This window comes from Bubalus kerabau, chromosome 1 (genome assembly GCF_029407905.1).
Source record: "Bubalus kerabau isolate K-KA32 ecotype Philippines breed swamp buffalo chromosome 1, PCC_UOA_SB_1v2, whole genome shotgun sequence".
In the NCBI taxonomy this organism is placed as follows: Eukaryota; Metazoa; Chordata; class Mammalia; order Artiodactyla; family Bovidae; genus Bubalus; species Bubalus kerabau.
In genome coordinates, this window is record NC_073624.1 from 183,891,141 (window position 1) to 183,906,007 (window position 14,867).

At 53.3% G+C, this 14,867-nt stretch overlaps 1 protein-coding gene across 12 annotated transcripts in view; it reads left to right on the plus strand.

Annotated features, from left to right (window-relative positions):
* DNM2 (dynamin 2) overlaps window positions 1-14,867 on the plus strand; it is an 89,410-nt gene that overhangs the window by 55,936 nt on the left and 18,607 nt on the right. For 3 of the 12 annotated variants that reach the window (XM_055544788.1, XM_055544733.1, XM_055544753.1), the window contains exons 8-15: window positions 1,198-1,333; window positions 2,386-2,453; window positions 3,079-3,217; window positions 5,552-5,638; window positions 7,859-7,929; window positions 9,284-9,313; window positions 10,563-10,614; window positions 11,576-11,587. In XM_055544788.1, the coding sequence (XP_055400763.1) occupies window positions 1,198-1,333; window positions 2,386-2,453; window positions 3,079-3,217; window positions 5,552-5,638; window positions 7,859-7,929; window positions 9,284-9,313; window positions 10,563-10,614; window positions 11,576-11,587 (595 nt within the window). Of the gene's footprint in view, window positions 1-1,197; window positions 1,334-2,385; window positions 2,454-3,078; window positions 3,218-4,361; window positions 4,501-5,551; window positions 5,639-7,858; window positions 7,930-9,283; window positions 9,314-10,562; window positions 10,615-11,575; window positions 11,588-14,867 lie in introns of all 12 variants that reach the window. The other 9 variants (XM_055544795.1, XM_055544827.1, XM_055544771.1 and 6 more) reach the window with 6 other exon arrangements.

Sequence of the window (14,867 nt, forward strand, 5' to 3'; positions counted from 1 at the left end):
AGCCAACTTTTTCACTCTCCACTTTCACTTTCATTGAGAGGCTCTTTAGTTCTTCACTTTCTGCCATAAAGGTGGTGCCATCTGCATATCTGAGGTTATTGCTATTTCTCCTGGCAATGTTGATTCCAGCTTGTGCTTCATCCAGTCCAGCATTTCTCATGATGTACTCTGCATATGAGTTAAATAAGCAGGGTGACAATATATAGCCTTAACGTATTCCTAGGACAGTGCAGAGGACTGGGGGAAAACAGTTAGAAATGTTAAAGACAACCATAACACTAATAAATATCTTAGTTCCTTACCACTCACTTCATCACAGCCCTAATCAGCAATACTCTTGAGACACTTTTTAAGGGCTGGGCTGCATTCTAAAGGGCCAGGTGTGGTTTTACCACCTTTCATGAATTACGTGTGCACTAAAAAAAGTCTTCACTTCTCTGAAAGCAAATTTCAGGTGGATTACTATTCATTCCCACTCCAGTACTCTTGCCTGGCAAATCCCATGGACTGAGGAGCCTGGTAGGCTGCAGTCCATGGGGTCGCTAAGAGTCGGACACGACTGAGCGACTTCACTTTTACTTTTCACTTTCATGCATTGGAGAAGGAAATGGCAACCCACTCCAGTGTTCTTGCCTGGAGAATCCCAGGGACAGCGGAGCCTGGTGGGCTGCTGTCTATGGGGTTGCACAGAGTCAGACACGACTGAAGCGACTTAGCAGTAGCACTCTTCATTGGCGGAATGTTTCTTTTTTTGTCAGGTGTCCAGGCTAATAGTACATTTTGAGATTGATGCCTTTTCTGAGTTGATGAAGTCTTGAAACTCCTTAAATACCCTTACAGTGACCCTACATGGAGGTACTGTTAGAATCAGCATTAGGCCAAACCTCAGGGCAGAGGTTGCTGAACTGTGATCCCCCCTCTCCCACACCTCACTCTTGCAAAAGGGAGTGATAACTGCCCCTCGTGTCCCCAGTTCAATGAGTGAATGATCATAGTAGGCCTATGGAGGGGGCCTGGCATGTAGCGAGTGCTTGCCCTCGACAGCGCCTGGATTTTGTCTGTTTTTTTGACCCACACATACATTTTGTTCCCAAAAAAATAAAAGGAGGAAAGTAAGTCATGGCTTGACTTGGGACGTAGTTCCAGAGCCGTGTCAGTGCCTCTGCTTTGACACTCAGGTTTTCTCTTTCCTCACAGGATGGTCCAGCAGTTTGGGGTGGACTTTGAGAAGAGGATAGAGGGCTCTGGAGACCAGGTGGACACACTGGAGCTCTCTGGGGGCGCCCGGATCAATCGCATCTTCCACGAGCGATTTCCCTTCGAGCTGGTGAAGGTAGCGCTGCGCGGGCTGGGCTCTCTGCTCAACCTTGACCAATCTGCTCAGTTGACCTTGAACCTGGTTTCCTCCCAGGCTGTGAGGTCTTGAGCTCCCACCTGTAGACCCCACGGGCCTCCTTCTCTGAGCTTAGTGATTTCCAGCAGAGTCATATGAAAAGCTCCAACATTTTCCTTTGAATACATGCTCTTTGCAAAATACATAGAACATACAGGTAAATTCACCTGGGAAAATGTCCCTGTTGAAAGGGAAAAAGACTATGGAGCCAGCCTGGGCACCAGAACATAACAGTTGTTATAAATAACATCCTTCATATGAAATCATACACACACATTGAGATGGGTGTCTTTGCAGAGACAGATGTGCAAGGATATTCACAAAATGTCAGCTCTGGCTACTGGAATTAAGAGATTTTTCTTTTTGTTTTAATTGCTGGAAGTTGTACAGGTTTTACAGTGAGCACATACCATCTTTATAAAAACCAGTCACGTTCTTTTCAAAGAAGAACAAAAGCTGAAAGGAGAAAAGAACAAATTATGCTTCTTTATATGCTTTTTTCACATAATTGCCATCATTCCAAATTAGTGTATACATTTCATGCACCATCAATGGCAAAACACTATCTTCTTTTTTAACCAGTCTCCCATTTGGGGGTATTTAGGTGCATTGCACATTTTTTGAACACTTATAGATTGTTTTGGGGATGTAGCTAATTGTTGATTCATTGCTCAAGATAAATTCCCAGAGCACTTAAAACTAATTGGTGGTAGTAGAAGTATGTTTTTAAAGGTTTTTAATTTGTCCTGCCACATAGCCCAGAAGAATGTGTGTATAAGTCGATTTTTCTTCGAACAGAGCAAGAGTGTTAGTTTCAGAGCATCCTTGCTGAAACTGAGTTTTAACGTTTTTAAACATTTTTGACCAATCAAATATCCTACCGTGTGACTACAAATGGTGCACAGGAGGTAACATTCCCCAGATACAGACCTGAATTTTGGGGGGGGTCCCCCAGGTACCTCTTTGCATGTGTTTGGTTTGTCTTTTCTCAGATGGAGTTCGATGAGAAAGACTTAAGACGGGAGATCAGCTACGCCATTAAAAATATCCACGGAGTCAGGCAAGTTCCACGGGGGGAGGCGCCATGTTCCCTCCATCTCCATGGTTCCACGCTAGGGCCAGTCAGTCCCCCTGAACCTCTGGGTACCCCAAATGTGAGGACTGAAGCGGGGGTGGGGGTTGCAGTAGCTGTAAGTCTCTCCCTCTGGGTCTCCAAGGGAACTCGAGGTGGATGTGCTTAGTTCTGTTTGTCTTTTGAAGGCCCCAGGGCTTTCTGCTGCCCAGTGTTCAGCATTGGTTCAAGGGCCCAGTCACCAGCCAAGGCAGAAAGCTCACTGCACATTTGCCTGGGGCGGGCGGTGGGGGTGCGGACGGAGTCAGAGCTGTGGCACTGGGTCATAGGAACCCAGCATTTATTTGTCCCTGTCACGGGGGCCCTGTGAACCTCCTGGGTCCCCACCATTTTGCAACAAAAGTCACAGCTCCCTTGGTCCAGTCTCGCATGGCCATGGGGTCCTCAGATCGCCCTGGGTGGGGGGTTCCAGGTAGCAGACGCAGGCATCTGACCCCCTGACCTGCCATGACCTTGGCTGTCCCAGGAACCTGGCCCGTGCCTGTGAGATTGCTGACCATGCTTTGTTTCTCTCCGACTTATCTCCCCTGCCCCCGGGTTCGGATGCTTTTAGGACCGGGCTCTTCACCCCGGACTTGGCATTCGAGGCCATTGTGAAAAAGCAGGTCGTCAAGCTGAAAGAGCCCTGTCTGAAATGTGTCGACCTGGTTATCCAGGAGCTAATCAATACAGTTAGGCAGTGTACCAGTAAGGTATTGGACCCTTGGCAGGGTGACTCCTGGCCTTGTGGAAACGGGGCTATGGGTGCTTGGTATCAGGCTCCCAGTGCTGCTCAGCCTTTGCCCCGCTGGTCTCCCCAACCCCCCACCCCCTTACCAGATTGCCTCAGTTTCCAAGAATGTGGCCTCTTCCCAGAGGCTGGGGCGGGAGTGTTTTGGCCTGGGTGCAGCCCGGGGGGGCCAGGCCTCCAGTCTCCACAGACTGGTGGGCAGGGCTCCCTGGGACCCTGATACCAAGCTTAGCATGTGTCTGATGGGGGTTCCGTTGGGCTGTCGCTTTGCTGTCTTCTGGGGAGCAGAGAGGGACCTTGAGTCACCTGCTGGAGGCCAGGCTCCCTGAACCTCCCTGCCCCTCACTCCTTCTTGACAAGTGCCTGGTGCCCTCAGGCTTTCCTGGAGCCAGCCAAGAAAGGCCCAAACACCACCCACATAACGAGCGCCAAGGCTTGGGCTTGGTCCCTGATGGCTTCTACAGCTTCCCCACCCCTCCCCAGGAGCGGGGCTGTTCCCCCAGGTCTCCAGTCCTCAGATCCCCTAAGTCACCTGCACTTGTGTGCTGGTGTTCACTGGCCGCTGCCCCCACTCGAACAGGACACATCGGCGCCCTCGCCGGCCTGGTTCCCTGGGCCGCACGCTTTGGCCAGACAGCTGAAGTGCTTCCTGGTGGGTGGTTTGTGCTTGCACGTCCACCATGGCCGAGGAGCTCTGGGTCGGCCTTCCGTGGCAGGAGTTTCTGTTTGATTCTTCTGTTCTCAGTCTGGAAAAGCCCACATTTGCTTCCTAAGCTTCTTCGATTGAAACAGGGAGGGGAAAGAAACCCCAACAGTTCGGAGATATTCACACATAAAAAAATTCAAGGCCTCCACACCCTCTTAGCTGTTCGGATGTTGGCTCTGACCCGTACCACTTTTATATAATCAAACCCTGCCCACCCCTCGGACCCAGGACGCCTCCTGATCCGAAGCAGCTTCTGGGGCAAATGCGGGCACAGGCTCCTCCGTGCATGTCACTAACCAGCTGACTCTTGTTTCTTCTCTCTCTGTCTCCCGTCCTGCGTGTGTGGCCTGCACTGCCCCCGGGTGTCTTTCTACCTCGTCCCGCCCTCCGCATGACCCAGGACGGGGCTCTTCACCCCCGACATGGCCTTTGAAGCCATTGTGAAAAAACAGATTGTAAAACTCAAAGAGCCGAGTTTGAAGTGTGTTGACCTCGTGGTCTCAGAACTGGCCACGGTCATTAAAAAGTGTGCCGAGAAGGTAACAGAAGGTTTCGTTTTTCTCACCTACGCATCTGTTCCCCATCTTCTCCTTCCCATCATTGAGTGTTCACCCAAGCAGCTAGGAAACTCTGCCTCAGCAGGAACCCTCTTCCAGCGGCTGCTTGGCGACATCTCGGCTTTGCCTCGGCTGACCCAAGGGGGTAGTCCAAGCACACGTGGGGTCCACCTTTGCAATTTGGGCCTCCAGCGGGGCTGGAAGGCCTTCGATGTTGCCAGATGCGCTTACTCACCCGCAGCAGGGATCAGAGTCTGTGCCCAACACTGGACTGCTTTGAGAAGGGGGGTTTTCAAACCAACACTGAGGCAATAAAACACTTTGCTGGTGTGCTGATCTGCATATTCTTATATCACCAGCATTGAAGAAATTTTCAGAATTCCTTGGTGGCGCAGTGGTTAGGACTGTGACTCTGCTGCAGGGGACTCGTGTTTGATTCCTGATTGGGAAACTAAAATCCTACAAGCTATGTGGTGTGACCAAAAAAAAAAATTTTTTTCCTCCAACTCATGGACTTTGCGCAAACTGTGAAAGGTGGGCTTCTGTGCATTGGTTTGGTTGCCACTGCAAAGGCCAGGGCAGTGGGGGTGTCGGAGGACTGGATCCTTAAGGCAAGATGCTTGGGCATGGTTTTCTGCCAAGGGAGTGCCTCTGAGGTAGATGGCCCAGATGCTGTCCCTTGCCCTGGTGACCCAGGGGCTTTGATTCCACTGTGTCCTTGCTCTCACCCAGCACTCCAAGGCAGGTGGATGGCTGTCACTCGCTTTCTCTGCCACTTGCCACCTCAGAACCGCATTCTCTGAAAAGTGTCTCTGTGTATGCGTGGGCATCCACTCAGGCTCTCTGGCCCACCGTCCCCCCACCGCCCCTTCTTGTCTCATAGCTGCAGCAGCTCTGAGATAGGAGCAGGGTGGGGTCTCGGTGGGTCTGCCCCATGTCAGCCCCCCAGCCATGCTCTCCATTTGGCTCACATCATGTGCCCACCCCCCGCCCGCGAGGACCCCACCAACATCACCACTCTGCTTTCCCCCAGCTCAGCTCCTACCCGCGGTTGCGAGAGGAAACGGAACGCATCGTCACCACTTACATCCGGGAACGGGAGGGGAGGACCAAAGACCAGGTACTGGCTCTTGTGTGATGTAGTTGTAACTTATGTGCAGCACATCTTGGTTATGCAGTTAACTGAGTTTTGACAAATGCGTACAGCAAGGTGGTCTGCCCTGGTGGTGACTCAGTGGTAAAGAACTCACCTGGCAGTGCAGGAGACATGGGTTTGATCCCTGGGTCGGGAAGATCCACTGGAGAAGGAAATGGCAACCCACTAGAGTATTCTTGTCTGAGAAATCCCATGGGCAGAGGAGCCTGCTGGACTATGGGGCTGCAGAGTCAGACACAACTGATCAACTAAAAGCAACATGGAGCAAGGTCACCCCCACTTCTCTCCACGCACAGAATGGTTCTGCCGCCACCCCTGAATTCCCATCGTTGAGCCCCGTGGTCGGTGCCTCCCCACGCCTCAGGCCCTGGCGACCACCCGGCTGCTGCTCCTCTGCTTGCCTTCTCCAGGATGCCATGTGAACAGACTCCTGCTGTGGTAGCCTCTTGACTCTGTCTCCCCTCATGTGGCGCCATGCTCTCGAGATTCAGCGCTGATGTTTGCAGTGTTGCCAGTGTCTCCTTGGACAGCTGAGTGGTTGTTCATGGCAGGGGTGGACCACAGCCTGCTTGTCAGCATTCACCCAGCGGAACACCTTTGGGTGCTTTATCTGTTTTCACATTGTCTTGCAAAGACCGTGCAAGCACACCTGAAGGTAGAGAGTAGGCCAGCCTCACAACCACAGTCCAAGGCTCACCTGTCACCTGCTCAGCCCGGGGCTGTCGGTCTGTTTTCATGTGGCCCAATGTCTGATCTGGGTCATTTCCCCCACCCACCACCTCTTCCCAGTCTGCTGTTATCTCTTTCTTTCTCTCTCTCTCTCTCTTTTTTTTTAGGATTTGCCACATTTAAAAAAATTGAACTGTCATTGATTTACAACATTCTGTCAATCTCTGCTGTACAGCAAAGTGACTCAGTTATACATATATATACATCATTTGGCTCCGATGGTTAAGAACCTGTCTGCAGTGCAGGAAACTTGGGTTCCATCCCTGGGTTGGGAAGATCCCCTGAAGTAGGAAGTGGCAACCCACTCCAGTATTCTTGTCTGGAGAATCCCATGGACAGAGGAGCCTGGCAGAGGCTACAGTCCATGGGGTCGCAAAGAGTCAGACACAAGTGAGTGTCTAACACTTTCACTTTCATGCATTCTTTTATGTATATATGTTTATTCACAGACACATATATATTCTTTTCCATGATGGTTTATCCCAGGAGTTTGGCAGCTGTTTATTCAAACTGGAACTGAAATAAACCCACCTGTTCTATCTGGCTGTGGAAGCACCTAATTGAGAACGGTCCCTCTCCCCTTGACATTGGTGGAGAAGAAACTAGCTCATTTGTCCCCAAAATGCGCGTGCCTGGCCCGCTCTATCCCTGAGGGTTCAGAAGCACAGCGGAGTGACAGCAAGGGCCGGGACTGTTTGAGGGCTGGTACCTTATCTGAGATGACATCCTGGCTGGCTGGTGTGTGTCTTTGTGTTTCATGTTAATGTCCTTACCTGACCTAATTACCATTGCTGTTTGTTTTTAATTTTAAAGAACTGTAGTTGATTTACGATGTTGTGGTGATTTCTACCAAGCAGCAAAATGATTCAGTTATACATATAGGTCATTTTCCATATTCTTTCCCATGACAGTTTATCACAGGATTTTGACTACAGTTCCCTCCTTTGCTGTTTTAATGAGGCACTTAAGCCAAAAAAGTGAAAGTGTTAGTTGCTCAGCTGTGTCTGACCCTTTGGGACCCCATGGGCTGCAGCCCACCAGGCTCCTCTGTCCGTGGAGTTCTCCAGGCAAGAATCCTGGAGTGGGTCGCCATTCCCTTCTCCGGGAGATCTTCCCAACCGGCGCTACTCTAAATGAGACGACATACTGTGACTCGTTTAAACCTTTGCCATGGGGCCTTACTGCCTTGGTCCACACCTCAGAGGCCGCCCTTATGACCACCACAATGCTCTGTTGGCCCAGTCTTTCTCGAGTGTGAGGCCTTGGAGTCTGGAAGCATCCACACCCACTGTTCCATGCCAATGGTCCCCAGACTATGGGAAGGGGGTGGTTGCCCTGCCTGGAAATGGTGCAGTTCCAGCTCCCCCTGCTGGTGGGTATGGGGATTGCTCCGACTGCAGCTCCTCTCTGGCTTGGCTCTGTACTCACGGCAACCCCCCTCAACTTTCCCCCCAGATTCTTCTTCTGATTGACATTGAGCAGTCCTACATCAACACCAACCATGAGGACTTCATTGGATTTGCCAAGTATGTATTTTTCAAGACATCAGCTGGTGGGGCGGCACCAGTGTCCCCCATCAGAGTCAGGCCCTGAGAGAGGCAGTTGAACGGGATTCCCCCAGTGGGCCGAGGCCCAAGGGTCTCTCTGTCAGGGCTCCCTGGGTGAAGCGAGGGGCAATTGGAGAACATCTTAGGCTAACAGCAACCTCCAGTCTTGTCCCCAGTGCGCCTCTGGTGGCACACCCCTGTTGTTAGTTTAAGGAGGACAGGACAGCCCTATGACCAGACCCTTCAGAAAAGGGCAAGACTAACCAGTGTTCAGTGCTTCCCTTCCTGCAGGACTTCTCAGAGCCTTGTATCAACTCACATGCAGCTTTCCCAGGCTCCCCCATACTCACTGGGTCCTTTTCCTTAGCATCTCAGGGGCTCAGGGCTCCAGAGGCTGCCCTTTAGGAAATGCTGCCAGGATTTGCATGGCTTCTGTTCACACGCTGTAGACTGAAAACCAGAACCTTCCAGGGCACCCAGACAAGGGCTCAGAGCAGGGAGGTCTGATTTCTGCAGAATGGAAGACTAAATGCTGGTGGCCTCTGGGCCCTTGCCTCAGCAAGCTTATGTGTCACACAGGTTGTTCTGATGGCTCACAAAAGTCTTCTTTCCAGAGCCTAGTAGAATAACAGGTGGCTGGTAGCCAGCCTCCTGTATTTGTTTAGCAAATATTGCTGGTGTACTTTCTCTATGCTAGGCCCTGTGCTACAGCAGAGAACAAGCATAGACCCAGGTCCTCACCCTTAATGGAAGGTCCTGTGGCAGAGAGAGACGTGCACCCAGGCAGTTAAGATATGGTGTGGTCAGGCCAGGGTGGGAGCTGGGCATGGCCCAGGGGAGTCCAGAGGGTAGCCTTGTGGCCTGGCCTTAGAGATACAGGGAGGCTTCTTAGGGAGTCAGGCCCTGCAGAGCCCAGACTTAGGCTAGCAGGCTAGGTAAGAGGGTCTTCTATCCAGGTGTCTGCTGGGTAGGCATTTATCAGTGCACTCAGCTGTTGTCTTGTGGGCACGTGGTCAGTGAGTGGAGTGAATGAATGAATGAGTGGATGAGTGAACTGGGGGCATTATCAGAAGGTGGTCCCCCAGCCCATATGAGCTGAGGGTCTCCTGCTGCGCTGTCCCTGCTGGGGGAGAACTGGGGGCCCTGGCCGGGAGCTGCCCCTGAGGCTGGACTGAAAATGCCGGTCCCCCTCTTTGGGTTGCTGCTATTCTCCTCACCTTGATGTCTCTGCTTCTCACACTTCATCCACAGTTCCTTCTCACAATCTCTCGTGTTTTTCCTTTGACCACTTCACTCTTTCCTCTGGATTCCTGGGCCTTCCCACTTCCCCCAGCTGTTACTATACTGAGCAGCTGGTGACCGGGTGGGTATTGCCTGCTGTGTGCCTTTTCCCTGGTGTGTGAACGGGGGCCGACCTGGCTGGGGGCGGGGCCCAGGGTGCCAGGCTCCTCCCGGCCCAGGCCCCAGCCCTGGGTGGGACATCTCAGGGGCTCCCAGAATAGCCATGGAGCATTGTGCGGGGCCTTTGGACTAGGACATGGGCCTTGCCCTTTCAGAGTCCACAGGCTGGGAGCACGCTGTTAAGCCGGTTCTCATAGGAAGATGAGATGTGGAAAGGAGGGCAAGAGGAGGGGCTGTGGGAGAGGAGACCTTTCCAAAGAAGTCATGACAGCCAGGTGATGGGGATGGAGGGGGCCAGAGAGCAGTAAAGATAGGGAAGGATGCCTGAGAAGTGTAAGCACGGGGAGGCCAAGGCCTCATTGCCAGAGGGGCCTGCAGGCCAAGGGGAAGACTTTGGACTTTCCCTGTGACACTCCTGTGCACACATGCGTGCATGCACACGCACTGAGGCAGTAGCAAATCTCTGATTGGGTGAAGGCAATTGAAAAAGGCAGCCAAAGGGGCTGCCAGGCATGGGTGAGACCCAGGAAGCCCTCAGGAAGTAGCATATCTGGGACCTCAGCATCACGCAGACACTGAATGGCTTAGTTTTGTGTCTTCAGACACCATTGATCAACCTTCCTGTGCTTAGAAGTTCTGGGGTGCTTTCTCAATATCCTCTAAACACTTAAAATAGGGCCCAGAGAAAAAGTCATTATATTAGTAGTAAATATATTGAACCACAGTCTGATCTCCTAGGCTGGGCGGCCCTGTGCTGGAGCTGTTCAGGACCTGGTGCTGGGTCAGGAATAGGAGGAGAAAGCAGGAAGAAGCCTCAAGTTTGACCCCCAAACACTGAAAGTATTTTGAAGCCAGCATGGCTACCTCCCAGCCACCTGGGAATCCAGCCTCCCATAGCCCCTCTTGGAGGCTCCAGGACCCAGTGACTTTTAGAAATAGCTGGCACTCTCAAGAGTGGCCAAGATCAGGGCTGAGAAGTCATGGGTTAACTCGCTACATGTTCTTGTTCATTCCACAAGCCTGCACTCTTTCCTTGGGCGGCCCTTTATATACAGGGGGTTTCTTTCTGCCTCTGCCCAGAGCTTGTCCATTGGCTTCCTTTAGGGAGAGAACCCTACCGGGGCCACAGGGCCTTTTGCCCTGTGTCTCTCTCGCTCCTCATCCCTCTGGGCGTCCCGCCGCATAAACCCTCTCTGTTTTTTCGGTTTCAGCGCCCAGCAGAGGAGCACACAGCTGAATAAGAAGAGAGCCGTCCCCAACCAGGTAGCCTACCCTGCTGTGGCCTGCAGCTCCTCCCTTGAGGGCGGGAGGGCACTCAAGGACCACCACGCCCAGCGATGGCGCCTGGCTCAGAGCCTGTCCCGCCAGAACCCCCCACCACATCCCACTCCCAGCCTCTCATATCCACTTAGGTTTTGACAATTTGGGAAATGGATCTTTGAGTGCAGCTCTGGCAGGGTCTGGGGCCAAACTGCTCACATGCAGAAGGCCCTATCTGCCATCCAAGGCCATGGCTAGAACTTGACACTAAGGAGAGAGGCCACCCAGTCCCCCTGGTGTCTGTAGGAAAATTGGGTTCCTGCCCCAGCCCCAGAGACTCGGAGGCTGTGGAAGAGGGCCAGGAGTGGGCAGGGGGCTGGTTGTGATCAGCAGTTTTGGAGCACCTGGAGGTGCTTTCTTCCTCATATCTGGGGAAACCCAGAACTGTTTGAGGGATTCTCTGCCTTGATGTCATACTCTAACCAGAGGCCTTGTGAAATAAGGATAGCTTTATATATGCCAGTATTAAGTGGCCTCCCCCTTTTTTCCCCCTGCTTAAGAAAACACATCATCTTTGCAAAAATTTCTGCCAGTGTCCCCTGCCTTCTCCACACCGGGTGGGGGTGGGGGTGGGGGTGCTGCTGTTCATCACGCACGATGACAGAGCCCTCTGGAAAGAAGGGATGTAACCCCTGCATGATTTTTTTTGCGCTTGCCGTAAGTAATTCATATGTTGTTGCTTTTTCGTTTCGGGAGATGATAATGAATTAAATATTAACACCATGAATATAATTAATAGCATGTAATTTTTTTTTCTTTTGCTGTTTTCTCTCCCCTTGCTCTTCTCTCTCCTCGTTTTTGTGCTTTTCCTGCTTTTTCTCCATCCCCTCACGTCCCTTACGTCTCTTTTCTTCCGCCTGCTCTTCTTTGATTTACCCACAACCCTAACTTTGCATTTTCAAAGGGGGAGATCTTGGTAAGTACTCACTTAGTGTGGTAGCAAACGTTAGAGAACTTGGTGGTGGTGGAGATGCTGCCATCCTATAATATTCCGCCCCCTCCCCCCAAAAAAAATTACAGAACCACTAAAAATCCAGCTAACCTAAAAAAAAAAAAAAATCCCCTGCCATGGCCACTGCATGCCAGACTGTTGCCCTGGGCATGAGCTGACTCACACAGACACTAACCTGCCCACTGCCTGCCTCCAGCACCCACGCCTCCAGCCCGTTCTGGACACATTTTCCTCATTTCCTATAGGTCAGGGATGGCAAATACTCAGCTAACACCCCAGGCCTTCCTCCCATCACACCTCTGGCCAGGGAAGATTTTGTTCAAGCCCTGCTAGAGAGCTTGTCCTTGCCACTGCCACTGCTCTGTTTGCAGACAACACCCTGCAGAAATGTCCCCCGCCTGCACTCAAGGCAGACATTACTAACCGATCCAGCACTCTTTCCCTCCTGCCTCGCCCCTCTAATGTGCCCCTGGCAGACATCACTAATCAATCCTGGCTTTTTTTTTTTTGCGAAGCATGTGAGAGATATGATGAACTAGTTAAGGAATTTTTTCTTTCCCCATGTGATAGCTTTGCACATGACACCCTTCCCATCCCCATGACAGACATGGCTAATTGATTGGGGGACTCTCTCCTGGATGCTGCCAATCTCTTCCCACCTCCATAGCAGATATGATGACTGATTAGGCTGTTCCTCTTGCCCCGTCTCTTTGCTGATGGTAGACATCACTAATTGATCCTAGTATCCTTTCCCCCTGTGCCCAGAGTGCCACCCATGGATTGGTGAATAGTATTTGCCATCCCTGTTTTAGGTATCACCTCCTGTCTGTGTGTGGCCCAGCCCAGACCAGCAGTGAGCAAGCACTGCTCACATCTGAGAGCTGAGCTCTTTTCAAGGTGCCCGCCCTTTGGGGAGCTCTCCACTCTGGAGATCAAGGCCCTCACTGAGCCTTCCTTTTCCCGGCTACTCTCCCACCACACTAAGCAGGCCTACGGCCGCCCCGCTGGTGATCCCAGGGCCTTTCAAGTAGCTGAGCTGACCCTGTACTAGGGTGTGGAAGATCCAGAAAGACCCCAAAGCTTGGCATGGTTGGCGCGGCCACAGGAGGAACGGATCACCCTTGGACGCTTGGTTCCCGCTTTCCCTGTGTGTCACAGCCCCATCTCCCCCAGTGCCCTTTGAACTTGAATGATTTCCTTCCTCCAGACAGACCAGGGCTATGTTTCTCTCTACACCCACACCCTGAGGTTTAGTCATTCTTTTCCCACTAGATTCCACACCCCCAGCCATGAAGCCCAGCTCTGCCTTGTGCATGGCTGTGGCACCTGGATCTCCCAGCCACAATTCTCATCCCTGCCCAGACCTCTCACCCGGGAGGAGGTGGGCTCTGCTGCCCCGCTTGCCTGCTGCCCATGCCATCCCTGGCAGCCTTTCCTTCTGCCCCCAGCATGCCTGTGCCCTGGAGCATGGGAAGCCTGCCTGCCTCTCTGTCTCCCCAGCTGACCCTAGTCCTGCCCCCCTCCTTTTTCTGAGCCCAGTCCCTTCAGCACAAATTGCTTGGATGAGAAGGCCCGATTGCCCCTTCTTGCTCTAGACTTAGCACCTATGTCTGCCACCAGCAGCTTGCTGTTCCCCAGGGGGGAGATTTTTGTCTCTGAGTCCTCTTGGGCTCCTGCACAAGCAGTTCTCAGGGTGGCTCGAGGGCAAAGGGACTTGGGGGCTCAGTGCTTCTCCAGACCCCGAGGCTCAGATATGCCATTCCCAACATGGCCACAGCCCTTGCCACATGCCCCAGAGCCAGTCAGGGGCCCCATCTGCCGGCTCTGACCTCAGCTGACCGAGGGTGGGGGCAGGCAAGCCAGGCCACAGAGGGGGAGGGGGAGGGGCCCATCTGCCCCTGTGGGGACAAGGCTGGGCCTGGGAGTGCAAGGGCCTCGCCAGGTGAGGGTATCTCCTCTGGGGAGCACCCAGCAAGCATGGCCTCTGCCCCTGTCTCCCCCCACCTGTCAGTCAATGGGTGAAGTTTAGAAGCACCCACTCTGGGCCTGGGCTAAGACAAGACAGGCCTTACACTCCCCCTGGGGAGAGAGGGTTGTCGTGGACAGACCCCTACGCAGCTCCGGAGCTGGGCATGGTTGCCAGGTGCAGGGGTTCCTTCCTGGGTCCTATGTGGGATGGCCTTGGGCCTGAGTCTGGAGACCTGCTGTCCCACTTTGTCTGGGACTGAGGGCACCCCCGAGACTGTTAGTGCTCAGCCTAGGGGCCTCCTGGGCAAACCAGGGTGAGTCGGTCACCTTGTTTGGGCTGACAGTCTCTGCCTGCTCCCTGGCGGCCACAAGACTCCCAGGTGCTGACTCGTGATCCTAGGGAGAGAATAATCTATGCCCTGGGCCTTAGCAAGGGCTGCCAGGTGGCGTCTCATGGGTCACAGCCTAGGCAGGGACATCTCTGTGGTGCAGAGGTCCCTGGGTGCTCTGTGGCCACCTCTGCCTTCATGGTCCCTGAGGCTCAGAGCTCACTTCCAGGTGGCCCTGTGACAATGTGGTGGGCCTGGGGATAGGGCAGAGTAGACAGGATGAAGGCCTTCTTGAGATCCATCCGCAGGGGAGGCATGGGAGCCTCACCCCACCCTAGGGGGCACAGTGCTTTCTCTTCCCAGCCAGCCCCAGCCACTCGCAGCCCACCTCCTGCAGCTTAGCCGTCTGTTGTTGCCTCAGCCTCAGGCATCCCCACCCACCCCTGCCCATGCTTCCTACTGCCGCAGGGTCCCCAGTCCAGAGTGGTGGGGGGCTCCAGCCCACAAGCGCCTCCATGGCCCAGAGAACATGAGAGTGTGCCCCCCACACACACCAGGCTAGCCGCCTGCCTTTAGCTGTCAGGTGAGTCCCTCACACAGGCCTGGGTTCTGCCCCCTGCTCAGATGACAGATGCAGCCAGAGGGGAGCCCTGTCGGGTTCTTCCAGCCCAGGACCTGCATGTCCCAGTCAGAGAAAAGTGGGACCACATAACTTGAAGCAGAGTGTGGGGCATGATCCCTGGCAGGTCCCCTGGGCTCAAGCCCTCTGGGTGGAAGCATTCCTTCATCCTGGTGTTCTGGAAAGAGCCTGTGGGGAGGGGAGCCCTGGGGCAGGGCCTAGCCTGACCTCCTGGTCAGAGCAGGACTCTGTGCCCGCTGAGTGCCTGGGTGAGCCGGGCAGTGGCGACCAGCCTCTGCCAGTTGGCCCCTGAAAGGAGAGAAAGAAC